Below are 27,009 nucleotides of genomic sequence, written 5' to 3' on the forward strand. Positions count from 1 at the left end.
CAAACATGTAATCCTTCATATTCATCACCAAGGACGCAATTCACGGGAGTTTTCACTGCCTAATCATCAAATACCTATCTTCATGAACACCAGGAACGCAGCATAAGAGACAAGGAACAAAATGTATCCAAACCAAAATCAACCCCATGGGACCGGGTGCACCCTCTTCAAATGACTCTGCAGATTGTCATTCCGGTTGAAAGCCCTCCGACAGTTCCCCACAGGGCATTCATACGAGCGCGGCGAAACATGAATTTTGAATATATGCCGCTTCAAATCTTCCTTACGTCCGAAGACACCAGTATATCTGCATCCCGCCCATTCGCAGCGATATTTCGTAGAGTACTCGCGGCCGGTGCTAGAGCGTATAATGTTAGATGAGATAATATAGACTGGAACTACTAGAAGCTGTAGATCACTTACTTGCGTTCAGTTATTTTACGTCCCTTACAGAGATTCCTATTACGGGCAGGCGTGCCATCGCCAGTTATCGTTGGATATTTTTGCATTCGCTTTTGCAGATCTAGAACGCCTGTCCTACGGGTGGTATGGACCCCCTGGTTGGAAATTGCCTGTGTGCCATTACACCCCGGAACGTTGGTAGGGTGATCCAATGCAGTCAACAGAATTGGGTTGACATTGGTCACTGCGAGCTCCGGACTAGTTCGACGGCATGATTCTCTGTCGAGATTGGGAAAGCAATTGTATGGGATAAGATCTATTGGTCTGGAGGTTTGTTCTGGACTCTCGTATCCGACTGACACAAAGGGTATAGTAACCTGCTGATATTCCAGGTCCTGGTCGATAGGATCGCCTTCTGGATGAAAGAGACTATAATCACCTAAGTTATGCTTCTCAGAGGGCCACATCGTCGGGACACCTGAGAAGGTACTTCAACGACAATAGAACGGCACATGCAGAGACGAAGGATAGAATACCTCGGGTCGAACAGACACTGCCATCTTGAAGGTTAATCAGGCCCTACTTATATAGAATTATAATCCCTTAACCTTGAGCCTCGAACAAACCTAACCCATATCCGATGATCCCTCATCCCGCGCATATGAAGCACTAGGCTAGAATTTCCGAAGCACCTCGAGGCCTGCATTCGGAGGGGCTAATGCAGGCCATCCAGGGCAGCCAATGATAGTGACAGGCTAAAGGTGTCCTAGTCTAGTGCCTGGCACTACTAGTAAGTAACCGCATCACTCAACATTGTACATGAAGGCAAGATCGAGATATATCATCACATTAACTCGCAGTCAATCAGGGTGATAATGCACATGCTGATATAGATAGTTGCACGAGCCTTGGATCTCAGAATCGTCCTTATTTTACCATTGTTACTTTGCTCTGAGTATCTCCTATCTAAGGGTTCATGGCTCGATGATCGACTCTTTTCCTTCACTAAATACATACAACGCCAGCAGATTTTTAATATATGGTGCTGCATTTGAGATTCCAATCATCTCCACGGCACACATAGTAGATTCAAAACCTGCTACAGCCCAAGTAGTAAAGATACCTTGGTCCATAAGCGCCATAGAAGCCACATCTGCAGATAAGATACTACTCTCAAGTCTGCGATAGCCTGAATCCATGTAAGCCTCACTAATCACTACGGATCACACACAATCACCCTGCAAGTGATATCACGTACTGAAGAGGGGGATCTACGCAAATCAAAGTCGTCTACTCCCAGAGATTGGCTTGACTGATTTATCCAGGCAGAGGCAGTGTAACCCAGATGCGTTCCGTCTCTGCTGTTCGCCTCATCGCTATATCATCTATTAGAATACTCTTTTTTTCAGCTCCACGGCTTTTCTGACCCCAAGGGGCCACATATTTTCACCCATGTACATCTATATTTACTAGTAGTCCATTATTTTCGCCTCGTTCTCTCTGACTTTCTACTTTCTAGCAAACGTGCGGAGACCGTTGCCCTTCATGCTTGCATCATTTCATATTCCCAACCCAGCCGAGAGGCTTGTTTGATTTCAGTTGGAATGAAAAAAAAAAGGTGTGATATAATTGATAACTAGGATTCGGGCTAAAGTCGATCTCAAGAACCACCCGGCACACTATCTAACCCACAGCACTAGAGCATGTTGATAACGCACCATATATCATATATTACAGCTGAAGACAACATAGCAATCTAGATATCCTTCCAAAGACAGGGAGACCTTCACTTAATACGTGGGACAGATTACGAAAGAAAGTGCACAGATGCAGGGACATTTGAGGGCAGCCCCCAGAATCGAGGACTGTGATTCAAAACGTGGACGAGTAGGAAAGGAAGCCGGCAATCTTGTGGTGCCTCCAGGTCCTTGAAGGTATCACAGCAAAGGCCTAAGCTTATTACGAGCTTGGTGTCACTTACTCCATAAACGTTGCAGAGACTTGGTTCCACGGCCGGGCAACAGCCTTGTCCAGCCTTAGGGAGTTACTTACAACGGTTCTGGTTTGTCTCTCGACTTAGGGAACACAGTGAGACTTATTGCGGCAGAATGTGGTACCAAGTGGGCAGTGCTTTCCCGTCTTGATTGCTAGTTGATGTCGGCATCCCATAGCATGCACTACCAGGGCTAAAGGGCGAAGAAAGGGTGAGGGGTACGGCAGAGTCAACCACACATACTATCTTGTGTAGATTATTGAAGCACTACTTCGTTTTGTACGCGAGCTGTAAGTGCTAAATCGGCGGTTATTTCTTCAGGTGAGGTTGTCCGTGTCGTAGAAGGGATATCGCTTCAACGTTTCACAGGGCAAAGACGGAAACCACCCACGTTCGTCGATCATCTCGGATTCTCTTCAAGTACTCAAGATGATGTACGTCAATCCAAATCATACGTGGTGTCACGAAGTATTATATCATTGGTAAGCTAAATTCGAATGATCGAAAATGTCAGTTGTTTATAGAACCCGGACGCATGATGCGTGTAAACCCTAATTTTATATCAGATACAGATGTTGTGTTTACGCTGTTGATGATTATGATATGAGTTAAAATCCATTGTCTATAGACCTAATTCTCTCATTATTCGACACCATGGGATCCCTTTGAATGCCTTGTACACCAGGTCCATTGTGTATGCATGGTCGTTTGATACGTTATATTCATCTTCTATACACAGTAAACTCAAGGATCAAGAAAGCCACATACATCACCAGAAACAGACCGCCGTATTGAATAGTAGTTTATCCCAGTCCATGGCGCGTGCAGGCTATTCCCGCGTCTCTCGTCGTGGTCGAGGGGACTACGAGGTTAGACTCCGTAGAAGGCAAGGATCTGATGCTCATTTTCCTTCATTGCGCGAGGATCTCTCCTTCTGCTCGATATCATATCAAGATTCGAGTGGTCCGCAGGGTTTTCGGTATGCCGACCAGAGATCAACATTGAGAAGCATAGAGACCAGGTCTTCTAGTTGGTTAGATTAGTTCTCATCGACATCAAACATAATCTTGACCTAACGTCTACATCTACAGACTCTGACAAAGTCAATGTACAATCCGAATAGGTCACAGGAGGTCCAATCCTATCCCAGTCATGGATGATTCATCCGACATTGAGAACCCAGAGCCGGTGGCCTTAACAGGACCTTCCCACTCAGCAAAATAGTCTGATGTGCGACGGAGTTCGTGCAAGATCCGAAAACTGTGGGTAAAGGTCCAACTATCTGCCACCCTGGTGAAAACCTTGCCTCTGTTCTAGACCTCCCTTCTGGGTATGTCAGGTTCAGCCTTCAGATTCTGGTGACCCTGAATACGTAGCGCTGGTCATCTCCCTCGATGGGTTGTTGCAAAAGCATCTTATCCTTCCTTAATCGGGACCTCATAGTCTCACAGCACTTGCAACCATCTCCCGTACATTATGCCCATTGTGGGTACCATTTGTGGTCGATATTGGTGGAGGCTTAGTCCACAGAAAATACAATATACTAGGACAATTTCTGAAGTTTCTCTCTCAATAGCTTCCCCAACATCCTACAGTCCTTCTCGCCCAGATCGGCCAGTTTGATGGCCTTCCCTGCCCACCGCTGGCATTCGCCGCTTTCAGAAAGTAAATAGAGATCCACCGCTCGATTAAATGCCACCGTCGCCATCCACTGAATCTCATCGCTTGGGTAGCACAAGGCCGTACCGCAAAGGTCACAAGCTGAAGCCAAAGCCTGATCAAGGGCCGACTCAGCGAGACAGTATTCTGATGCGTCCAAGGACAGTTGGAAGAAGGTATGGATGTAGCGGGGAAGAACGGCCCGGGCTGTTGCGGCCTCTAGGTACGGGGACGCATTGGTGCGGAGGACCAGTACGATTGTCTTAAGAGGAAATATTCTGTTAGCTCCTGTATCATAGCTGGTAGAGTTTGCAGTATTGTCTAATGGACAAATACCTCAACAGCCTTGGCGATATGTGTTACTGAAGCTCCGCAACGAAGGACACAATCAAGAAATATCGAACTGAGTTCACCATCGATTAGGGTCTTCGACTCCTCAATAATGGACGGCACACAATCCCATTGGTTGAAGAATAAAGTGCACTCTAGGTCAATTGACAAGATCCTTCGATACTTTTGGAGCCATTCACTGTTTTCATCAGTCGTATTCTCCGGGTGTGGTCGGCTTTGAATATAAGTTCGGCAGTGCTGGGCAAATTTGTGGGCATTTTCATAGTGTTGTTGCTACTTTCAATTAGCCTCTAGAAGAAAATTGCTTGGTAAATAGGAAATAGGGTCAAGCAAGCCTTCAAACTGGTCTCCGTCTCCTTTCGAGCCTCTGTGATGACTCTAAAAGCCTTGATGATATCGCAGTGCAGATAATGTTGCCAAAGATTGGACTGCTTCTCGCATGTTGGAGTCTTCCTCTGCAAGGCTGTGAACTGGGAACCCAATGTCAGCAACTCACAACGAGTTTAACCGAGCAGCAGTAACACACCTGTATCGAGAGGTCCAGTAGCTGTACTACTAGCCTGGAATCGCACGAGCGTGCCTGAACAGCGATGTTGTAGCTCCTCTGCGAAAGCCACTCAAGTTCAACGTCCGAAAACACGGTGTTTTGTCCACTTTTGTATGCTATTTCCCGGGTTTGAATACTTAGCATTAAGTGCTGTGGCTCTCTAGTTCACGACGCACCTGCTTCGAGTACACGTATGACCTGAGCTAAAAGCTCATCATCCTCTTTCACCTTTCCCGTTTCCCCTAATTGTGCAGAGACCAGGCAGCCTGCAGCTATGAAGAGGCTTGCAATGTACTTTCCTTCCAGGAAGCTGTCATCTAAATTATCTAGTACATGCCGGAGACATTCAGCTGCCAACAGTGTTTGCCCAGATCGAAGGGCTTCTGCTGCACATGGCAAGAGGTATGTTCTGCCAGTTGCGCCCAGTTGACAGAGCGAATGGAGATAAGAGTGCCCTTGGTCATAGTTAGACACGGTATATACGGAGAATGTCCGTTTCCTACCCTGACTGAAGTCTCTATCATTCAACGCCGCTTTGTATATCAAGTATAGTGCTGAAGGACATTTCCTATACTCATTTGGCATATTGCCAAACAGCTTGTACGCCGCGCACGCATTTGAATTATCCGATGCGAAGGCTATATATCTTCTACTCCCTGTTAACCTGCCAGGCGTCATATTGATCATATCTTACCTGATGAAAATCGCTCTATTTTCCGATGAAATTTGAAACATCGATTCTTCTAGTACGAAGGAGCACCAGTGTTCTGCAACGGGAAGATTGCCTTCAGATGACACTACATCGACATATTTCCATATGAGCTGTAACTCATGTCAGTGACTTGGACCCCACAGCACATAGGGCCATTACAATCAGACAAGCATTTGTTGCGTCCTCGCTCAAGAGACTTCGACCACACTTGGCCATCCTTTTCATCGTATCACACAGAATACTGCTACTGTTCTGCATATGAAAACGATTATTTGTCAGTGTCCAGACCAAGAGAATGAAGATCCGCTCAGTCCACTCTTGTTGATCGGAATTAGCAAGCTTTTCGACCAAAAGCCGCTGTAGTCCTTGCACATAGAAACTGGTCCTGCTCTCTATCAGCTTATGAAGTCATAGTTTAGTGGTTACTCACTCGTGATCTCGAGCTTTCTGGAGAAAGAACACCACTCTGTGCGTTTGTTAGATGATTTCATGCCATAAGCCACGGGGTGTCACATACATTTTCAACTCTGTCTCGTTGGGATTCAGTATATCAAGCATATCTCGTATTACTTGAAGCTGGTCATGAGCATTAAAATATATATTATTTATATTCCGTGTTCACTCACTTTGAAGATACTTGTTGCCATTCGAGTGTCCCTCTCTGCTTAGAATTTCAAGCTGAAGCGCCTTGACGGCAAACGTGTGGGGATATCTCTATAAGCATGGTCAGAACCAATGATCAGATAACTGTCAATTCCTTGCCTTTTCAATAAGGTCGAGGGCTTTCTCGAGACGGTCCTTAGCGAGTGGACTCTTGAGGTGAAGGTTTGCTCGAACTACGCTACGTTAACTCTTACATGGGGCATCAACCTGGCTGGACCCTACTAGATGCGTGTAAAATGGGCAGTGCATCGTTCCCAACATCCGGCGCCATATTACTGTTGTAAAGTTCCCAAGCTGATAAGGCCCTCTCTAACCATTTCGCTGCATTATCATAGTGGCGGTCATCGAGAGCAAAATTTCCGATCTTGTAGCATAACTCAAGAACACGTCTCTGGTCATGTGCAGTAACTATTGCCGGTATCTTCGAAAATAAATGGTCTGCTATATCGGGCCTCCCTTGCAGCCATGCCTTGTCTCAGCATGTCAGCGCTGAATATCGTCGCTCAAGGCTCGCATATTTACCAACTTGACTCGAACTATGTAATACCCCGCCGTAGCTGATACTATTTGTGCCTTATCCGAGCTATCTGTCGATCTCTCAAGTTTGTCCAAGCGTACAGCTACTATCTCGACGATCTTTTGGCTTAGTTCGATAATCCCATGCTCTAGCCCCATTGATCAACATCTGGCTGAAAGACGGAAATACAACAGGGGAGTACCTGTGCAACTTTGGACAATCTTCAATGCTGCTTCTAACACTCTCTGGCTTCCTATATTTTTTCATGAGAATGTGCCCTCCAGAAATCAGCAACACATCATGTATCAATTTACCTGAGCCGTGACTTGGCGCAGCGCAATCAAGCATGAATAACGCAAAGGCGCTCACTATAACGAGTCAGATGGTGTCGCTAATGTAGACATATCTCTCATACCTTTGTAATGAGTAACGTTTCCAAAGATCGATATCATCTGGGCAGATATATTCCACAACCTTGCTCCAATGGCGGCTAATTGGCGACGGATAGCAATCGGGGGAGACGTGAGTAGAGGGAGGCGGCCAAGATGTTCATCGAGTGAGTGGAATACATCGCTCATTGGGATCGCACCCTCATTAGTATTGCTCTGCATGTGTTGGAGTATTTTCTCGGCAAACTCTTTGGAATCGGCCAGGATGAGCAATCAGTGAAAGAAGCACTCCCAAGGCCGCTCACCTAATATCGTTTCGGCTTTGACTTCAGCACTGCTTGACGTTGTCGCCATGTCCTCGATTTTGGTTGTCTAGTTCTTGTAGTAGATGATCTTGCGTGTCTAAATGTCAATTAAGATGGTTTATAGAACGAAAAATGGATATTTCCGCCCGAGAGCTAATAACAAGAGGCCTTCTGTGGCTCTGACCAGTCGGATTATATTACACCCTACAATTTCAGAAGATCTTTCTTTTCGGAAGGCCATCCACATGATGAGACTAACTCGGGTTCCATCACGTTATTCAGGTATCAAATTCAGGCAAGCAAACCCCAACCCATTGTTGCTCCCGTTATGAGTGTTAGGGAGAAAAGAGTGAAGTATGGTACAATTTTAATGAAATGTACGAGATGAGCATAACATTTCAGCGCGTTCAGCTGCTAAAGCGCTTAGGTGGACGTATGTGCCAAGGATGTCCATTCCCAATCAATAAAAACCCGAACAGCCGGACGCCGATAGCAAATCGAGACAAGGAAACGAAGCGTGTATTCATTTACTCTTTCGTTGAGATGGCAAGAAATTCCCAACAATAAGAGATGGGCTAAGTTGCAAATCAGATAGGGGAACTACAGCGGCATAAGATTCACTTACATATTGTGCGGGTCTCTCCGTATTGTGAATGAAAAGCAGCAGGGGATCCCATCGCCAGAAGCGTTAGAGTCAGGACTTTTCAGTGTGCAGCTTGTGAGCATTGCCTTTTGTGTATTGTCAAAAGCAATTGCTCCAAATTTCTCCCAGTAGCTCACAAGCTGATCTTCCACAATAATTTCATGAATGGCTAGCTTGCCCTAGTGCACGAGGACGGGTCAGCTTATTCCTTCAAGAAGACCAATACCACCATCACTGCACTTACGTCTCTTAGACTTTCGATTGGGACTCCGATCAATTCTGCCATCTCCTTGTTGCCTCGAAAGATCTCACCCGTACGTCTCCAGCAGCAAGCGGGAATCGCCATACTAGCGAAGACACGATCGTATTCCATCAAACTCCGCTCAAACCACATCTCCACAAGGATGAGTTCGATATCCGTCAGACTCTGCATTCTCTCCCGAAACTTGGGCCTGAATTTATCGAGTTGTCGGAGAATCTTCTGGCGCGAGGCTTGCTGTAGATTCTTTTCCATATATTGGTTTAACCTGGCGTAGCCCTTTACATAGTTAAATGGTCTGAGAAGGCCGGCATCGTATTTAGCCTTGAGAAGTTTATTCATTCGCTCTTCCGGTGGGTCAGACCCGGAGGGATCTGCTGCCGTCATGTAATACGTTTCACGCGCTTTATCATTTACCGCTCCACTGGTCGGACCCTGGAGTGAATCGCCCTGAGATGGTTGGCTCTGGGCCAAATGTGGCGGTTGTGATTGCTGGAGTAGCGCCGCGTTAGGTCCCCCACCGAGTGTTGTCATCGAACTGATCAACGTCGGGTCAGAATAAATCCCCTGCAGATCATCGTTCTGGAACATAGATCCGTCATCCAAGAGGCTGTTACTCAGGAAGTCACCAAGAAGGTTATACTCGTTTGTGACCTCCGGAGCATTGAACATGTACGAAGGATGAAAAGTGTGCATATCCTGGAATTGGCTTTGACCACCGAGCCAATCATTGTAACCGAGAACTTGATGGGGTGGGAGTCAGCAGCAACCTTAAGGAGAACGTTTACCTACTTGGAGACTTACGTGGCTGGGAAGTTGCGCCGGGGCCTGGGCCTGAAGAGGAGGAGAGGCTGCCGTGCTGCACAGACGACGATGGAAGCCCATTAGGGAGGATTTGCTGGCCGGCAGCATCCGGGACATCGACATTGCTAGTCATACTTTGAAGGACGTTCGAAAAGTCATTGTTCTGCACACTTTCGTCATCTGCTACAGAATGTTCGTGTTCACTCCGAGCTCGCTTTGAAGGCTCTCTAGGTTCGTCATGGCACAGGTGGCCAATATTGCGCTTTATACATCGTGTACACGGCCGCTCCTTTATTTTCCAAAGGGAAAGAAAAGAAAACAAGTGTCAGCAAGTACTCTCGTGGAAGGCAACCGTAATGGGTTTCACAAGGGTGAGCTGTGATGATAAAGTTCAGGAAAAGTCGTACCGAATCGCAAGTCATATGCTGTACCACGTGAAGAATTGCCCTTTCGTCAGCAGATGAATTTCGAGGATTTTTCCTTTCCTTTTCTTTTCTTTTTTTTGTTTTTTACTCCTTGCTTTGATTTTGCAATGGGGGAAGCAAATGGGATGTCCGGACAGACGACGAGTATTGCTGAAAGGGGCGTCAAGAGAAAAAGGCTTACCGATCGCCGACAGTAGACGCATGCTAAAAGAGTGGCAACAGGATTAGCGTCGTGGACTTGATGCCCGCGGGAACGGCAAGGGGAGTGTGAGAGGATCCGCTGCTAATATCCTTGTACAAATGCATGGCGAGGTTGTTTGCTTACCATGATTAACCTTGCGACGCTTCTTGGGGCTGGCGTGAGTCCCCGCGGCAGCGTTTTCACCTTTGGACGCTGGAGAATTTCGCGAGTTGTCTTTGGCGCTTGAGTCCTGTTTGACAGCGTCTCCCTCGGCCATATTGTTCTTGAGATTCCCTAAGGTACCATTGCCGGGTTGTTCGGGTCTCGTGCCCGTTTGCGCAGCGTTTTTCTCGGTCATTGATCACTGGGCGCAAAAGCGGTTGCGCAGAGTCACGGCTGTTTCGTTGTCGCTATCGACTGGGGGACACAGATAAGAGTCCGGTGGGAACTTGCAGACATCAACTAACGCTCATAGACTGAGAAAGCTCAAATGCATTGTAGAAAAGTAATCCTGGGGTGTCTGTCGCGGCGCCAAAGTATGTATGTATGGTATGATGATACGGGGCGAACGACGATTGCGATCGACTCTCAAGGTTTCCCCGCTGGTGTGCGGGACTCCCAACCGGGCTGTATCTTTTCCCGAGCTCCTCCGCATTTCAGCTGCGGGAAACACCCCAAGATGTCCCGATGCATTCTCTTGACGCCAATACATTTCCTCAACCTCCCCAACTCTCCCTCGGAACCCCAACTCTTGATATTTGACAACCCAGCTGTTCTGCAGGGCCATATGCGACACATTCGTACCTCGGCTAGAATATTTTTCATCCATGGATCTTATCCTCCAGGTTGGATTGAAATTACATGCCAACTGCGCTTCTTACTATTCCAGAATCGGAACGTTCTCATATACTCCAAGATTTATCATTCTACCTGCACCGGAAACAAACATATCACATCTAATGTAAACATATGCTCAGACCCCCACATCGGGAGTTCCTCTGTACCTACTACTAGTAGTACCAGTAGTACTACTAGTACGAGTCTATGCTTCGGCGCACAGCCACTTCGTCATAGTGCGCCAAATTGACTCCCATGATCTAGACAAGGCCAAGTTCCCTGACTAATCTCCCTATGAGATTAAGACTTTTTCCAACCACCATCGAACCATGCGTTCTGTGTAAATATTAGGGACCCGAACCGTATGATGGCAGGTTCTTAAGCGCACTGTTGGTGGCGTTTTTATAGCATGCTCACATAGCCAAGCCGAAGAGAACAGTACGCCCATCACATGCGTAGTACTGAAATGGCTCTTCAGGAATCAGCCAATCGTTCAAAGGTCTATCCCCTGAGTCAAGCCGTCGCAGTCATGAATCTGCAATACGGACAGGAAGGTTTCGACGGAATGAGAGGCTAGCTTGCCTTAGACTTAGCCGTGGCTGAAGTAATCCGATATCAAGTTTGATGAAATCCCAATGCAGGCCAAAGTTGAAATGGTCAATCTTCAGGTCGGCAAGTCAGGCTCAAAGCTGTCTGGGACCGTGTAATCGCCTCACTTAAGCCTGTCAGAGGGGCTGTATTACCCTGCATGGATTTGAGATGCCCATTCAGCTGCTTTAACAAGCCCGCGACCTCGGGGTCGGTTTCGAGCTGAAGAAAGCACGTTAGTGACAGCCCGGCAGTGGAAGGAGGTCGGATAATTACCTCATCAAACGTAGTTTGCAAATCGTTTTCGCCAGAGATTACGAGCTGAGTGTGATCCTGGCTCTGTTGGCCAGGAACGCTGAGCTGCCGAAGTACGGGATGTTCCTTTCAAAAGTCAGGAACGAATTCTGCGGCTTCAGAGCAACACAGACAGCTTACATTTTTCAGTTGCCTCTTCCGTTCTGCTTCCGCCCGCTTAGCATTCTTCTCCATTTCCTGCAATTGCTTCGTTTCCTTCGCAAGTAATGCCTCTTCCTTTTCGATTTCGGCTTTCAAGAGATCAGTGCTGTCCATGACGGTAGCCAGGCTCGCCTCCAGGGAACACTGTCAAGTATCAGTATCAGTTTGTGCAAGCAGTCGAGGACGCTTCGTACATGTTCTTTGAGTGCAGCCTCGTATTCGAAAACCGAATCCTTCGTCACGGGTGGAAATGGCATTCTAGGTAGGCGCTTTCCGAGGCTTGAGAGAAAATTTTGAAAGTTAGATCCTTTTTCTACCAGGAACAGAACGAATAAAATTAGAAAACATAGGAAGATCCGAGATGCATACTTCTTCACTACGGCCTGAACAGCTGCTTGCGCTTCAATGCGCTTTCGCTCACTCTGTTGACGCATTATGACCGGGCGCTCGAGGGCTCGAAACATATCGCGAATCTTCTCTTGCATTGGCTCTGGGAGTGTGGACCATTTAGATTTGATCGTTCGTTCAGAGACCCGACGAACTTGGGGCTTCAGATAAGCAAATCGCTTCCTGCGCGTGTTGTCTTGGTCATGCCCCTCACCGGGGCTCTTTCGTTTCGGAGGCATTGCGACTTGATCGATCAAGGAGCTAGAGACCCTTGAATGAGGCTCAAAGTGAGTGATGATAAGGAAAAGGTACGAAGCTATTGTACGTAGTAATGGGGATCGATGTCAACATCAACGGGGATTGTTGATCTTGTTGCAGCGTCACATGCCATAGAAACAGAATGACGCTAAACTCGTTTAAGCGCCCCGTGGAGCACTCCCGCTGCAGGTACGTTTGGAACTATCGTGACGCATCCTCCGATAAATGCTGCCCGGGCGATGATTCTCTTAATTGTTTTGCTTGGGATAAGGACTTGGAAAGCTTTTTTTTTTTGTTTGTGAAAGCCTTTACATATAAATACACATTTGATACCCGTGCCCAAATGCAAGGGCATGCATTCTCTGTAGCCGAATATATATATCAGCTTCCTATTATGCATACAAGACACAAAACATAAGGCTCGGCTCTTAGGCCTGAACAATCAAGGGTATTATAAGGCATGAGGCACATCGTAGCAACAATGAGACAGACATTGAAAGAACGGGAGGGAAAGAGAACACATAGATATCTTAGGGATAGATCATGATCGTCGAGAATAAACGCCCGGTGAATCAAACTTTCACAATGTACACCACCTAACTCGCTAATCGCTTCAGCTCAGAGAACTTGGTGAAACTGCCTGTGCCCAAAAAAAAAGTGTTTAACAGGGTAGACAGAGGAAAGGATATGTCATGGTTGCATAACCAGCATACGCGTTATCGAGGCATAACTAAGCCATTCATGGCTTTCATGTCAGCCAGCTGCGCCTTTAGAATCTCATTCCCACGGAGTATCTCCTCTAGCCAGTCTGCAGCTTGCGTGAGCATGGCACTTTTGCTGAAGCCCCCACCCTTCAGCCCAGGTACAAGGGTGCACAAATCATCGAACCCCTGCCTGATCAAGTTTCTGCGCTTTTGCTCCGACAGAATGTGATTGCTCCGTTTTTGCTCCTCCGTGAGATTCTCTCTTGTGGGCTTGGCACCTTGTTGGACTTTAGATTTTCGGATGGTCTCAGTTGACATCCGCCGATTCTTGCCATAGCTCGTACTCTTGGATCTTCTTGACCTCGGTTTCGTATCATCCTCTGAGTTCTCGTCTTCTTCTTCCTTGATCAAGGTCCTTTGCCGTTTCTTAGGCTGCGACAAATTTTCCATGCTATCCCTGTATTCCCTACGTAAGTCACTGAGTGGCCCGGTCGCATCCGGTCCTGCCCAGTGAGCACTGTGGTGGCCGGTGATACGTTCCGGGCTTGGTGCGCGAGTATTGGCAGCACTGCTTTGAGGCTCGAGAGACTCAAGATGGCGAAGCAACTCTTGCGTCTGTTCTTCTACGTTTGGCTGATCAGGTGGCGCCACATATCCTTGGTCCATAAAGCTGATATCAGACCCCCAATGAAGGGGCCGTACTTTGGCAGTGGCCTGTTGCTCTGGCGATATTGGATCTCGTACATCGAAGAGCATTTCCGACGTGTGATAGGCCATCGGTGTACGAGCACCAGTGAACGTATTCGATTGTTTGGATGACACTGGTTGTGGCTGTTGGGGCTTTACGCGACCATTCATACGGGCATTATTGTAGTCCATCTCCGAGAAAGAGGGGAACGGGTGATGTGCAAAAGGAGAAACGAGTCCTGTCCCATTCATGCCGTTTTGATAGAGCATGGAAGCAGCCGCAAAAATATCCGAATTCGAATGGTTAGGTAAAATGTCCATCCCAGATTTATCAAGGCCGCGGTGAGGAAGTGAGGGTTGTGAGAGAGAGGTTGTGGAGCCTTCGAATGTCGGAGGTAGTTCATCTGACCACTCAAAGTTTGTTGGCCCAAGTGACTTATTCTGCTGGCCCTGTAGCCAGAAGTCGTTCGTGAAATGGTTGGAATTCATGGTCGTGAAAAAATTATCAAGCATATTAGACTCATTATCATCAAGAAGAGCTGGCCCGGGAGGAGGCGCAGGTGCCGGTTCGTAAGGAGTATCCATAGGCGATAGGAAGGAATCTGCAGAGTAAATACGATTAGACTGAGGTCTTCATGTGTCAAAATTCGGTTATACATACAGCCAAACGGTCCCGGCTGAGGGCTATCCCGTCCGCTGCGAGCCTGGGGGGCGTTCATATTCATTTTTATGGGAAAGAGGGCGAAAGGGAAAGGAACGACAGGGTGGAATGTGGAGGGGTAGTGGTTTTCGCTTGTGTCGCTACTCTATCGTTGAGAGCGACGTCGAGAGAGCAACGTGAGCATGCCTTGATCGGCCAATGGTCTGGACTCGTACCCTCAAAATCCGGGGTCATATAAGGGTATAGATAAGTGGAGTCCACGGGTTCGTTTTGTCCTGGACGTACGAGCAAGAGCCTTTTTAGTTGGAAAACCCGAACCGCAGATAGATATGAGTTGAGAGTGTAGATATTAATCGAACACAATACAGAGCAGCAGCATTAGACGACGACAAGGTTGGCCTGGTAGGAAAAAGGCCCCCGCATTGATATCATATGGGAAAGAGGGAGAAAAGGGTTAGTTAGTAGTCTGGGGATATGCGATGGTGGAGAGAGCAGTCAGTAGCATTGGAATGGAAACCGTCGGTCTTTTCGACTCGATCACATGCAAAAATTCTCGCGCTCGAACAGAAAGAAAGGTCGCGTGACGTAAAAACCATACCAAAAATACCCCACTGTCGTCCATCAGAGTGGTTCGACTTTCCGTAATACCGGGGTATTGTGACGCTCGGTCCTATTTCCCAATCCCGCTAGAAGAGGGTCTCAAATCCATGTCCTGCATGAATTGTCTGTTGTCGGCGACTCTGCTGTCTCTCTTTCCCTCATTCTACTACTACCCTTCCTCCTGGTCCATAACTCAGGCCAATATAACACCTTGCAGACCCCTCCCTCTCAGCTCCCCTTTATCTTCGCATTCTTAATCGGAAGAAACTTTGTATATATTAGTTTCTTATTTTTTTTGGGGGGAGGGGAGGTGTATTGTTCATCCTCTCTCTTTTCCTCGTTCCGTTTTCTTCGGCCCACAACCCAGTGTACTCCGTACGGCCCGGAGGCCCACGGGGTTTATCCCGCGGGACGATTCACGTACCACTCAATTTTGCGGCTGACAGATGGAGGATCGGCCACCAAGGGTTTAGTCTTACCCCTGAACCAGCCTTAACAGACGTGCTTTGGAGGCCCTCAAGGACCGAGGTTCAAGATTACGTTGCACGGCTCCACGCTAGGTCACACCAACGCTGCCAATAGACCGGTATCAGGTAGGAATTATTCGAGCTGCTGCCACAGCAGGTGTTTGTGCTAGCTTTCCCATCTTGTATTTCCGTAATCTCGTCCAATTTACGTGGTCTCCGTCGATTATTGTTGCCTCAAAGAGATCTGGATTGACCCAACGATCCCATGTTAAGCTCTCCGTAAGGAGGAGGTACACCTGATTTGAAAGGTGTGTCCCACTGCCCATGCTTTACGTACAATGATCGGCTATGCATAGCTAGGAGCAATCCCTGACGCCCCCAGATAGCTTAGGGTTATATTGATTGGTGTGGTTGCCATCTTCTACTACCGACAAGTGGCCATGGAAAATTGCCATTGAATGGAGCTCTGAAGACCATGGATTCTATAGGCTTCACGGGCAAATGCCGAAATAAAAATCAACTCCTAAAACCGTAAGTAGTACCTTCACTCTGATACAGTCTAGGAGTCGCATGCGATCTAGAACGCTGGTACACGTTACATTTTCTGGGGTGCTGCTGAGATTGCTGACTGGACTGCTGCTTGTGTATCATTACAGCATTTTGCGTGCATATGTCATTGGTTATTTGTCCTCCACCACTCCAAGGGTTATAGCGTCTTTACGGCAAATTTGGAGGAATGACTTGAATTATCAACAGAAGCGAACAGTGGTAGGTTGTTCCCTTGGTAGATACTTGCATTTTTGGAAGTGTTCATTGATCATTCCACATTTGTCCTTCCTTGACCCATCCATAACTCTTGCGCCTTGTGATCTACTTGCCAACTACACAACTCGACAGAAGCTCTAGACTAATATTTGGATACCAGCTAGTTCGTGCACTGACGAGTGCGATACGATTGGATAGCTTCCCCACATTCTGTGCTTCCCTCGTTGGGGGCTCAACAGTGTTTCCCCTAGCGATTTTCCGGCTGGCTGAGCTCTTAAGCCAAAGAATTGACTTCAAGTGTAGTCGATTAGAATCTGCCAGTTTGCTGCGTTTATCCCGACTAGTCTGTGCTTTTGTCTCCGCTTGGCTGAGCTTTGAGCTGCTGAATCGAAAGCCCATTAGGCTGCAAGGAGATGAAGGGGCGCTTGCTGACAACGGAAACGACGAAGCTGCTGGGAAGCAGCAAGGGTGCCAGAACACAATACCTAATAGACCTCCGTTTGCGGGCAGGACGATGGATCTAACGCTTTTTAGCTTTACTAGAGCAGTGGATCTAGTAGCCTGCATCATATGGGCCCGATGGCGACGGTGGCGGAGCGCTCGGGGTCGCTGGAGTCGCGCAGAGTCTCTGGCGCCAAAGCTTGCGGATTCGGGCGTATTTGCCGCTAGTGCAGCAGTCGTGATGTGGGCATGGTTTTACCTACCCGAAAGGTTGCCAAAGTCTTACGGAAAATGGATTGGAGAGGTAGCCAGGGTGGATTCCCGGTTGATTGAAGCACTTCGCCGAGTCAGGAGAGGGGTCTTCGTGTATGGGAAAGACACGGGGCAAGCGCCTCTACTCCAGTCCATGTGCAAGGACTACGGCTGGCCTATCGAATGGGGAGATCCCGCCAAAACAATTCCTATTCCCTGCGAAATGGTACACATGAGCTGTGGGCCTAATTGTGAGAAACATGCCGTATCTCGATTCGTTCGAACGTTTGGGTTTGCCTGTGCAACTTATATACCTTTACAAATTGCCTTCCGGCTCCGCAGATTGAAGTCGGCATCGTCACTCCGCCGGGCTGTATCTGACGCCTTGCGCTCATCTGCATTCCTTGCTTCGTTTGTGAGTATCTTTTACTATTCCGTGTGCCTCGCAAGAACCAGAATCGGACCAAAGATATTCCCACGAGATGTAGTAACCCCCATGATGTGGGACTCCGGGCTTTGCGTTGGAGCTGGATGTTTGATGTGCGGCTGGAGTATACTTGTAGAAAGCCCATCGAAACGGCAGGAGTTAGCATTGTTTGTGGCACCTCGAGCTGCTGCAACTGTGCTCCCAAGGTTCTACGATAAGCAGGTATGGTTCACGCACTCCTTTTGTTGCTTGCCTACATATTCCCCAATTCCCGTGTGACACCTCGTCTTGTGTTGCAATCTTATAATTGCGATCTTATTCCCCGTCGTACCTTGTGTAATCCCAGAACGTTATGAATGCTAATTGGTCTTTAGTACCAATATCGAGAGCGCATTACTTTCGCTGTTAGCGCTGCCCTTCTTCTCACTTGTCTTCAAGAGCGACCTGGCTTGGTAAGAGGCGTTTTTGGCAGGATTGCAACGAGCGTCCTGAAATAAAGAATAATAGAGCCTGCCACGACGATCCATCATGTCAAGGCTCCTCTTCGACGCCCAGGACGGCGTTGAAGGGGCTTTTTTTTTTTTTTTCTCTCTGTTGTATTATTAGAAGACTATATAGAGCTTTCTTGTACCTAGAGTGGTATAACCTAACCGCTGTAACCTAGCCATAACCTAACCTAACCGGCCTCGGTTAGATTAAGATTAATTAATCCCTTAACCGCGGTTAACTGTAGATTAGAATAAATTAGATTAGAGTGGCATAACCTAACCGCTGTAATCTAGCTATAATCTAGACTGGCATTTGGCCAGGTTAGATTAGGTTAATGGGGTCAGTTGTATCTAACTGCTAGATTATAATTAGATTAATAGAATTTCTATATCTAACTATAGTTAAGCCAAATGTAACGGCGGTATACTATATAGGTGCCCCCAGGGCATTCGGGATCGTTGATCCCGAATTATATGACCTTTTGGCCTTGTGGAATAGGGTGCCCTGGCTCTACCTCTTACAATCCATTTTCGACGTAAATACGCCATATTCTCTCACCTCCCATGTGGTTTTCCGTTCACTCCACATCTCAACCAATATCTTTTCTTCGCACCGAAAGTCGTCTCTAGTGAAGTCCAAAGAGAATGTCATATGTTGAATTTCGCCGATTTCAACCCTGGGGGTACGATGTGGCCATTATCGACACGGACGGGTCCAAACTGCACGAGGACGAATTCGGGTCACTTTTAGCGAAAATCATAGAGTCGAACGATGTCCCAATGTTAAATCAGTACAAGGAGAAACACCCAAGAGGTATTACTTGTTCATCAGAAGCACGCGAAATGGACCCTTTCTTCGTCGCTTGTAGGCATGGAAGTACAGATGTTCTTCGTGTGCTTTTGGAGCATTATCATGACAATCTCGGTCAGACAGCGTCTCTCGAGGAGCGGGATATCGTGTTGCTGAATGTCGCTTGTGAATATGGTCAGCTAGAGACGGCACTTTTCCTGCTGGATAGTCAACCTCCGCTGGGGAGTGTTGGCGCCAACATGCCCGGCTGTGAAACTGCATTGCTTAGCGCGGCGCAGTCTATCTGGAACTTGAGTGACGAGCTCCAGTATCATGAAAATGAGGCTCTTGATTGGGTTGATAAGCGCCTTACTCGGAGTGAACAATTGATTGACATCCTCCTTGATAGAGGAGCTTCTGTTCACGATGTCACCATGTGCCCGGATGAGGATATCGCTGAAGCCAAGCCGCAACCACTTCATACCGTTCTTGGCCTGGCTGTTTCCCGGGCCGGCTACAAATTGTTGAAACGCCTTGTAGATGAAGGAGCAAATGTACACACAAGGCAGGAGTGCCTGGGAATAGGGGGACCCACCTTTAAGGAAAAGCATGCTAGCTTCCGAGATACAACCGCCCTTCACTACGGAAGCATGTTTTGGAATGTGGAGGGAGTACAAGCGCTATTTGATCTTCGAGGGACGGATGTGGACACTGCAGATATGGTATCTGTTCGTGATAGTTTGGGACGCCTACCCCTTCACTGGGCTGCCGCGGGCGCGGGAGATTCTGATAAAGCTATAATCCCTGAAGGTGCTATCGTCCAACGAATCTTGAATACATTCGAACTACTTTTGGTCGGCAATCCCATCGCCATTAATGTCCAGGATAATCAAGGCAAAACGCCTTTGCATTATGCAGTGGCAGCACACGCATCAGGTGACCGAAATCATCTATACAGTATAGTTAAGTTTCTATGCGAAAGTGGTGCAGATACAAGCCTCCAGGACTGCAAGGGACAGACTGTGTTGCATATCTTAGCCTTTTGGTCTGTATACGGTGAGCCTACGGATCTTGATGTGATAGACCTCCTGATTGCACATGGTGCCAACGTTAACCATCCTGATAAAAATGGCATTACTGCCTTGCATATTATGGCAAGGAACTTGCGACAAGTTAAGGCAGCACAGTTTCTTATTCACAGAGGAGCTGATGTCAATGCCAAAACCCTGAAGGGAGACACCCCACTATGCGAAGCAGCGGGGCGCGGAGTGCTCTTGAAGAGAGATATCTGGACACAAGGAAATGAGTATGTGGCTCTAGACGACCGTATCAAGGCGCAAGATGCAATGATTGGGGTCCTGCAGAATGCTGGAGGCAGTTTGGATCAGCCGAATGCAGCGGGCAAGACACCGCGGCAGCTGCTTGAGCAGAAAAGGGCATCCTGGTACAAAGAGTCCAATAGAAAGACTATTCTGTGAATCGGCGCTGAGTCACCTGCTGTGTTGGCACATCCATTAATGTATCTGTTTTATTGAAATCTGCTATTCAGTGCCCTATCTCATTGTGACTGCTTTCTAGCATTCCTTGTCTTTCTTCTCCACTACTAGTTATCTACATGCATCGCTGTGTATTTTATATGTATTGACGGTTTTCCATATTGTCGCCTACACCGTCCTACTGCAATCGCTCCTAACACCATTGACAGTCCCTGAACCACAACATTAGAAACTGTCATAGCTGGTACGACAGCAACATCGTTGTAAGCGATCTAACAAGATTATCACCGGCACTGTGGGGCCGTCGGTGGCCACAAAATCCAAATAAATCCGATCTCCGTGGTCTAGATCATCCACGGACCAAGCGACTCGATGTCACTAACGAGAAGAGTAGATCCCGTGTTGTCCAACACCCTGGTCTAGTTCTTTGTTGCAAAGGTTAAAAAGTTCCATCCGAAGGCTCTTTGGCTCCGTTCCATCATTGCCCCCTTAATCCCCTCTCGAGAACTTCCCTCTCAAGCAATGCACCTTACTGGCCTGCCGAATGAGACACTGTTTTCAATCGCGTCGTATCTGCCTTGTCAACAAGGTGTCTATGCACCGGTACAGACAAACCGTCGTCTCTATCATACACTATACGATTTCCTCTATGAATATAACTCTCAGTACTACCAAGGGTCTGCACTAGCGTTCGTCGCCAAGCAGGGAAACATAGGACGCGTTAAAAAGCTTCTAAAGGGACTCAAAACCGCCCGGACGAAGTCGCGATTTCGCTAAATCGATAAATAGGGTCAGATATCCGTTACTATTGGTCAGTTGTATAATACTGGCCCAGTTATTTTTATTATCTAGAAAATTGCTGCGAATAGTCTTAAGTTTCTTAGACAAGCAAGATACTTCCCAGAAGAAATACTTCTAGATAATTTCTTCCAAAGCAGAAAATTTGTTTAAGAGCAAAAAAAATAAGAATCCGGATGATCTAAACTAGACTGGTATTTGGCCAGGTTAGGTTAAATTAATAGGGTCAGTTATACCTAACCGCTAGGTTATAGCTAGATTAATAGAATTTCTATATTTAACTATAGTTAAGCTAAAAATTGGACAGTTAATCTAGATTAACTGTATTTAATATCAAAATTATTAATCTTTATCAAGTATATGTTACGCCCGGGTATCCGTCCAAGGACTCTGCGACCAGTTAGCTATCTTGGTTAGAAGCGACTTACTCGGTTGACTAGAATCTACTAGAGACCAACGGCGACGAGTGATCTGATATGGTCCGAATAGTAATGACAATGCGATGACAACCAGTCCAAGATAAGAAGGCCAGGCCAATTGAGTACGTATACTCAATTGTTAGATAGTGTGAATGAGTTGAGCTGATACAAATCTTGAATATAGCTATCAAGTAACTGAGTAGATTGATCACGAAGAACTAAACTAAGTATATAAATAAGTGTCCTTATATATATCCTAACTTGTGATACTATTCTGTATACTATCTGTGGTATCTTGCTGGTATCCCGGGTACTATACTGTATACTATTTATGGTACTTTAGTTGGTACTTCGTCATGTGATGTCCGTGGGTGTCTGTCTGTGGGCTCTGGTTATACTATACAAAGGATATGCCTGAGTTTATTAACTGACGCGTGAGTCGGTGTTTATCGTGCTAATATCGAAAGGTCCTATTATTATGGCTCGTCCAATATTGAGTTCCTCAATATTATCGTGGTTATACTATTCTATGCTCAATAATATTCACGTGCTGGGATATTATTGCTTGGGTAATATTCTGCCGTTGATAATATTCACCGCTCCTATCGTTACCGTAGCCAGTATATTATCTGTTGGTGCCGCACTAGGCCGGGGTCCGTAACATATATATTGCTTAAATTCTTCGAGTATTGGGGCTAGATATCCCTCTTCGAGTCTAAAGTCTTTATACATATTCTTTATCTCCATAAGGAATCTACCAATATTTGTCAATAGATATAGCTATACAGAACAGATATAAAAGTGTACTTCTTATATTTGCGTGTATACTTCCTGTACACTTTATCTTTTTCGATACCCTATCTGTGGCCCGTTCAGTATCCTTCTCTCGATGAGTATCTGGATTATAACCTCTATCTTCACGCAGTTTACGACGTGTCTCCCTTTTCTTTTTCTGCTAGGCAGCGTTCCATGAGTTCGAGCGTTCCCGCATCTTGAATAAAGAGAGCGTGTGAGGAGTATGGAGACAGCGAAATCAGTAATATCACAGAATGAAGTTAATTTTGATAGGATAGATGGAGTAAAAGGGTTCTGAAGTGAAAGCTCCTCGGGGGATGCATGCTCAATTTATCCTACGTATCTAGGGCTAAGAACTCTAGCCTACGTATTCTCTGGCTGTTGACTCTATCCATTCTCTCAGGGTCCCACCCAGGGTTGCAATTTTTTTTCCAAAAGGAAAAAAAAAAAAAGGAGAACATCATGTATATTGTTCGCGCTAAGTTGTTTGGCCCTGGTTATTATGAGGGCTGATGAAAGTGGTGGTAGGAGTCCTATAGACCTTAAGAGTTTAGTGTGACACGGTTTATAGACCACAGTATTATCACGTGATAGGTTACAGTCAGCAGTATGAACTACTCCCAGATTAGTCAGAGGGAAAACTGGAAGCCAGTGTAATTGCTCCAGGAGCAGCCGGAGCAGTGGATACGTGTTCAAAGAGCACTCATGTGGTGTCCTCACAAAAGCGGCGGCACCCGTATTAGGCAAGTGCACAAGAACCGTTCACTATAGAACTAGTCCCTTAGGGCTCAGTTACTGAATGAATTTGTTGCTAATTGGTTGGTGACATGCATCATAGTTCGGCCTTATCGATAAGAACGTCTGATCGCCAAGGCCAAATCACGTGTAGAAACTGGCCCTTCGATATTGCATGGTGAGTTCTCCGCATACATCCGACTACGCATCAATTCTATCGCCATGTATGGTCGCATAATCTCTCCATGGGCCCGGTTTACGCTACCGGGGACCGGTATTCGGCTACCGACATCTACAAATGCGAAATGTTTCGAGCCAGGGAAGAGATACTTCTCCCGCAATTCGTTTTTAGGACAAAATGCCTCCGCACCATTTAATACGCCTCAAGCTCAGAAGCGGAATGCGTCCACGCTGTATTATTATTGCACTGTGCCTATTGCGACTCGTTTCTGACGGCATCTAGGTACTATACTGCGAGTCTTATTCTCGGAACGGTTGCGCTCGCATACGGCTCCGTCCCTCTATATAAAATGGTGCGTATAAAGCACCAAGCGCTCGCTTATCCGCAGCAGGAGCTGAAGTCGACGATTATGTAGATTTGCCAACAGACTGGCTGGGGCGGTCAGCCCATCCTTACTCATCGTGGAGGAGACGCCGATACCGCAGCTCGTGTGACGCCAGTAACAGACGCTCGTCGACTCCGGATTACGTTCAATGGTTCAGTCTCCGATGTCTTGCCGTGGAAGTTCACGCCTCAACAGCGCGAAGTCCGGGTCCTACCTGGTGAAACGGCGCTTGCCTTCTATACCGCAACGAACAAGGGTCCTTCGGATATCATTGGTGTTGCAACATACAGCGTCACGCCAGGCCAGGTTGCCCCGTACTTTAGTAAGATTCAATGTTTCTGCTTTGAAGAGCAGAAATTGAATGCTGGTGAATCTGTCGACATGCCTGTTTTCTTCTATATTGATCCGGACTTCACGAAAGATCCCCAAATGAAGGGCATTGACACCATCACACTCTCATACACCTTCTTCAGTAAGGAAACGGCTGGCCTGCAGAATCAACGTGTAACGGATTGCTGACACAAAACAGAAGCGCGATATGATGACAACGGCGTTCTCAAGCCGGTACCAACGAACTGATTACACGAGCAGATTACTGTTTTCTATCCATCGAGACAGCAGCGCTTGGATTGACCACACCCTAGCTTTATAGACAAATCCACGTCGAAAGCCTGGTAGTCTGAAATGGCGTCGACGAAATGAGGTTTCCCAAGCAGCACAACAATCGTGAAGCGCCAGGTGAAGCTCTGGCGAAAATCCCTCGTAACCTTTCTCCATATCGGGAGATTGCTGAGCTCACGGGGAAGTTATATCTCCTCTCCAAAAAGAATACCCATATATGTATCATAGCAATGGATATCTGTACATTACGTTTTGCTGCGTGGTGGCACCAATTGTAGGCTGTTGCAGATTTATAGGGTGAACGCTGCCCGTAATGACGCTGCATAGACTCTTTTCTCAGCGGTAGCGCCTAAATGGGCAAAGTTTTGTGGCACTATCTATACATTGAGTGGCTGATGGTCTATGTAGGTACTAGCAGCCTGTACCGGTTTTAGTATCAGTACCCGTGCACGGACCACCAATTAAGCTCGCGTGTCACGACCTTCCCGACGCGTCTTGCTCTCGATCAAACTAAGCTATCTCTACATTTGTGAGAAGCACTCGATAGCCTCACGCCACCACAGCAGATACCAGACCGCTAAAGATGGCTTTGCTAGTAGACAAGCTGCGACCACGTTCGCTCGATGCCCTGTCGTACCACCATGAACTCTCCGCGCGGTTGAAGTCACTGGTAATAAAGCCTGGAGCCAGATTCTCGCTAAGAAAAAGCCCCAATTGACATTATATTATTGTTCCAGGCACAGAGTGGAGATTTCCCTCATCTACTCATGTACGGACCATCGGGTGCAGGCAAAAAAACCCGGACAATTGCAACGCTAAAAGAACTGTACGGTGCGGGTGTGGAGAAGATCAAAATCGATGCCCGAGTCTTCCAGACGACGAGTAACCGGAAACTTGAATTTAACATTGTATCGTCTGTATACCATCTGGAAATCACACCTTCGGACGTCGGAAACTATGACCGTGTCGTCGTGCAGGAGCTGCTCAAAGAGATTGCGCAAACACAGCAGGTCGATCTCTCCGCAAAGCAAAGGTTCAAGGTTGTCGTTATCAATGAAGCAGATCATCTGAGCCGTGACGCCCAGGCAGCTCTGAGACGGACTATGGAGAAATACAGCCCCAACCTGAGACTCATTCTGTTGGCCAATAGCACTTCGAATATCATTGCTCCGATTCGTTCCAGAACCCTGCTGGTCAGGGTTGCGGCACCAAGCGAAGACCAGATCTGCTCTGTGCTCAGCGCTGCGGGCAAGAGGGAAGGCTGGCCGGAGGCGCCTGGACTTAATCAGAGGATAGCGAAGGAGAGTGGACGCAATCTCCGACGCGCGTTACTCATGTTCGAAGCTATCTATGCTCAGAGGTATGATCGTATTGTCCGTCAGTCTTGGCTCTAGACTGACCCTATACTACCAACAGTGAGAAGGTGACGGAGAACACTCCGATCCCACCTCCGGACTGGGAGGTGCTCATTTCTATTATGGCTGATGAGATCCTGGCTGAGCGGTCTCCAGCTCGACTATTACAAGTCCGGGCGCGCTTGTACGATCTCTTGACTCACTGCATACCGCCGACTACTATCCTCAAGGTCTGACTATGAAGCGATAGAGAATGTTGTGGCCAACGCTGACTATATTCTAGACCCTCACCTTCAAGCTCATCGCCAAACTAGACGATGCCCTGAAGCCCGACGTTATTAGATGGTCTGCATTCTACGAGCACAGAGTGACACAAGGCAGCGTAAGAGTCCCTGACCGAAACAGCTGCAATCATTTACGGATACTGACCCACCTTACAGAAAGTAATCTTCCACCTTGAGGCCTTCGTCGCCAAATTCATGCGCATCTATGAAAGGTTTGACTCCTTGACCACATGACAGCCGAGCATGCACACTAACAATACACAGTTACCTCATGGGCATGGACTTCTAAACCGTAGAAAAAGAAAGAAAAATTAGTAATCCACGATTTATGATTGTTCTGTATAATATGTGACAGCACCCTTGATTAGAAGGCGCTCATTGCATCGATGGTTTCTGCGGCGGGATACAGACGCTGGTTTTGACGAGTTCCCCTGGCGTTTTTGTAGGATATAACAAAATAAGTTGGCGATTTCTGCAAACGAGAACTTCTGCGCTCCGCTAGGAACTGAGTTCGGGCCTTACGTAGTCTAGAATGTTATTGTGAACCAAGTTCTTCCCCATGGGGAACGGGTCGAAGAACGGACATGATAGACTACGTCATACAATTTCTCTATAAATTGGGAGGACCAGCCACGGCCGAATTACTTTGCTTTATAAAGTTTGGACCAGTTTTGAACGTACAATTCCAACCGAAACATATCCTGAAGCTTTTCTACTGCATATTATATCAAGCTTTGGAGACCATGTCGGATACTAGGCTGATGGACACCGAACCGGGTGGTGAGAGTACCCAGTGAGTTTTCTTTTCTCCGTTTCATGCTTTTTTTTTTTTTTGTTTAACTTATGATCAAGATATGAATCTATTCGAGAATTTACGGTGACACCGGCGAAGCAAACTGGGCAATTAGGTGGTATGGTGGTTCTGCTTGGCGGGAACACCGTATCTCATTGGGAGTATATTGGAACTGACCAGTCTAAGGAAATGCACCACATACGCGGAGTGAAATGATGCGTCTCTTGGATCCGGATACTAGCTCCACCGCGGAAGATGAGGATGCCGAATGGGCAAGGAGATTCTCAGGACAAAGTGGTGTCATGGGAGAAGTGGATAAAGGTACAGTTGATCTTTGGTTTCCTTCAATCTAACTCCGTGTATAAGACATCGACACATGTGGGAATAAAACATTCAAGAAAGAACCAAAAGCTGATGATAATATACACAAGACCTCAAGCCCGAAACCCAATATGGCGATGCAGAAGCAGCGAGGTGTAGGAGACAGCA

General features: G+C 47.0%; 7 protein-coding genes across 7 annotated transcripts; 3 read left to right on the top strand and 4 right to left on the bottom strand.

Annotated features, from left to right (window-relative positions):
* Positions 1-138: 138 nt before the first annotated feature.
* ABOM_006339 (uncharacterized protein) lies at positions 139-869 on the bottom strand (the record flags this gene model as incomplete). The annotated part of the gene is made up of 2 exons (XM_022533468.1): positions 139-358; positions 424-869. The coding sequence occupies 2 exons, from the start codon at positions 867-869 to the stop codon at positions 139-141; spliced, it is 666 nt and encodes a 221-aa protein (XP_022389192.1).
* Positions 870-3,938: 3,069 nt separating this feature from the next.
* acuM (gluconeogenesis transcription factor RDS2) lies at positions 3,939-10,208 on the bottom strand (the record flags this gene model as incomplete). Its single annotated transcript, XM_022533469.1, has 15 exons — positions 3,939-4,316; positions 4,391-4,678; positions 4,783-4,875; positions 4,932-5,068; positions 5,129-5,407; positions 5,456-5,601; positions 5,647-5,774; positions 5,824-6,049; positions 6,095-6,130; positions 6,182-6,233; positions 6,291-6,378; positions 8,319-8,360; positions 8,426-9,183; positions 9,245-9,427; positions 9,995-10,208. 15 exons carry the CDS (start codon positions 10,206-10,208, stop codon positions 3,939-3,941), a joined length of 3,048 nt encoding a protein of 1,015 aa, XP_022389196.1.
* Positions 10,209-11,344: 1,136 nt separating this feature from the next.
* On the bottom strand, positions 11,345-12,357 carry ABOM_006341 (uncharacterized protein; the record flags this gene model as incomplete). The annotated part of the gene is made up of 5 exons (XM_022533470.1): positions 11,345-11,497; positions 11,552-11,656; positions 11,711-11,875; positions 11,926-12,010; positions 12,101-12,357. 5 exons carry the CDS (start codon positions 12,355-12,357, stop codon positions 11,345-11,347), a joined length of 765 nt encoding a protein of 254 aa, XP_022389135.1.
* A 735-nt stretch (positions 12,358-13,092) lies between these two features.
* ABOM_006342 (basic helix-loop-helix domain-containing protein) lies at positions 13,093-14,492 on the bottom strand (the record flags this gene model as incomplete). Its single annotated transcript, XM_022533471.1, has 2 exons — positions 13,093-14,369; positions 14,429-14,492. 2 exons carry the CDS (start codon positions 14,490-14,492, stop codon positions 13,093-13,095), a joined length of 1,341 nt encoding a protein of 446 aa, XP_022389134.1.
* Positions 14,493-16,774: 2,282 nt separating this feature from the next.
* ABOM_006343 (uncharacterized protein) lies at positions 16,775-17,877 on the top strand (the record flags this gene model as incomplete). The annotated part of the gene is made up of 2 exons (XM_022533472.1): positions 16,775-17,602; positions 17,755-17,877. The coding sequence occupies 2 exons, from the start codon at positions 16,775-16,777 to the stop codon at positions 17,875-17,877; spliced, it is 951 nt and encodes a 316-aa protein (XP_022389195.1).
* Positions 17,878-23,123: 5,246 nt separating this feature from the next.
* On the top strand, positions 23,124-24,046 carry ABOM_006344 (cytochrome c oxidase assembly protein; the record flags this gene model as incomplete). The annotated part of the gene is made up of 4 exons (XM_022533473.1): positions 23,124-23,314; positions 23,365-23,434; positions 23,498-23,939; positions 23,997-24,046. 4 exons carry the CDS (start codon positions 23,124-23,126, stop codon positions 24,044-24,046), a joined length of 753 nt encoding a protein of 250 aa, XP_022389197.1.
* Positions 24,047-24,671: 625 nt separating this feature from the next.
* Positions 24,672-26,016, top strand: ABOM_006345 (replication factor C subunit 5; the record flags this gene model as incomplete). Its single annotated transcript, XM_022533474.1, has 6 exons — positions 24,672-24,758; positions 24,826-25,448; positions 25,505-25,673; positions 25,727-25,825; positions 25,884-25,939; positions 25,992-26,016. 6 exons carry the CDS (start codon positions 24,672-24,674, stop codon positions 26,014-26,016), a joined length of 1,059 nt encoding a protein of 352 aa, XP_022389199.1.
* Between the last annotated feature and the right edge of the window lie 993 nt (positions 26,017-27,009).

Source organism: Aspergillus bombycis (assembly GCF_001792695.1).
Source record: "Aspergillus bombycis strain NRRL26010 chromosome Unknown contig00042, whole genome shotgun sequence".
NCBI classification, from domain to species: Eukaryota; Fungi; Ascomycota; class Eurotiomycetes; order Eurotiales; family Aspergillaceae; genus Aspergillus; species Aspergillus bombycis.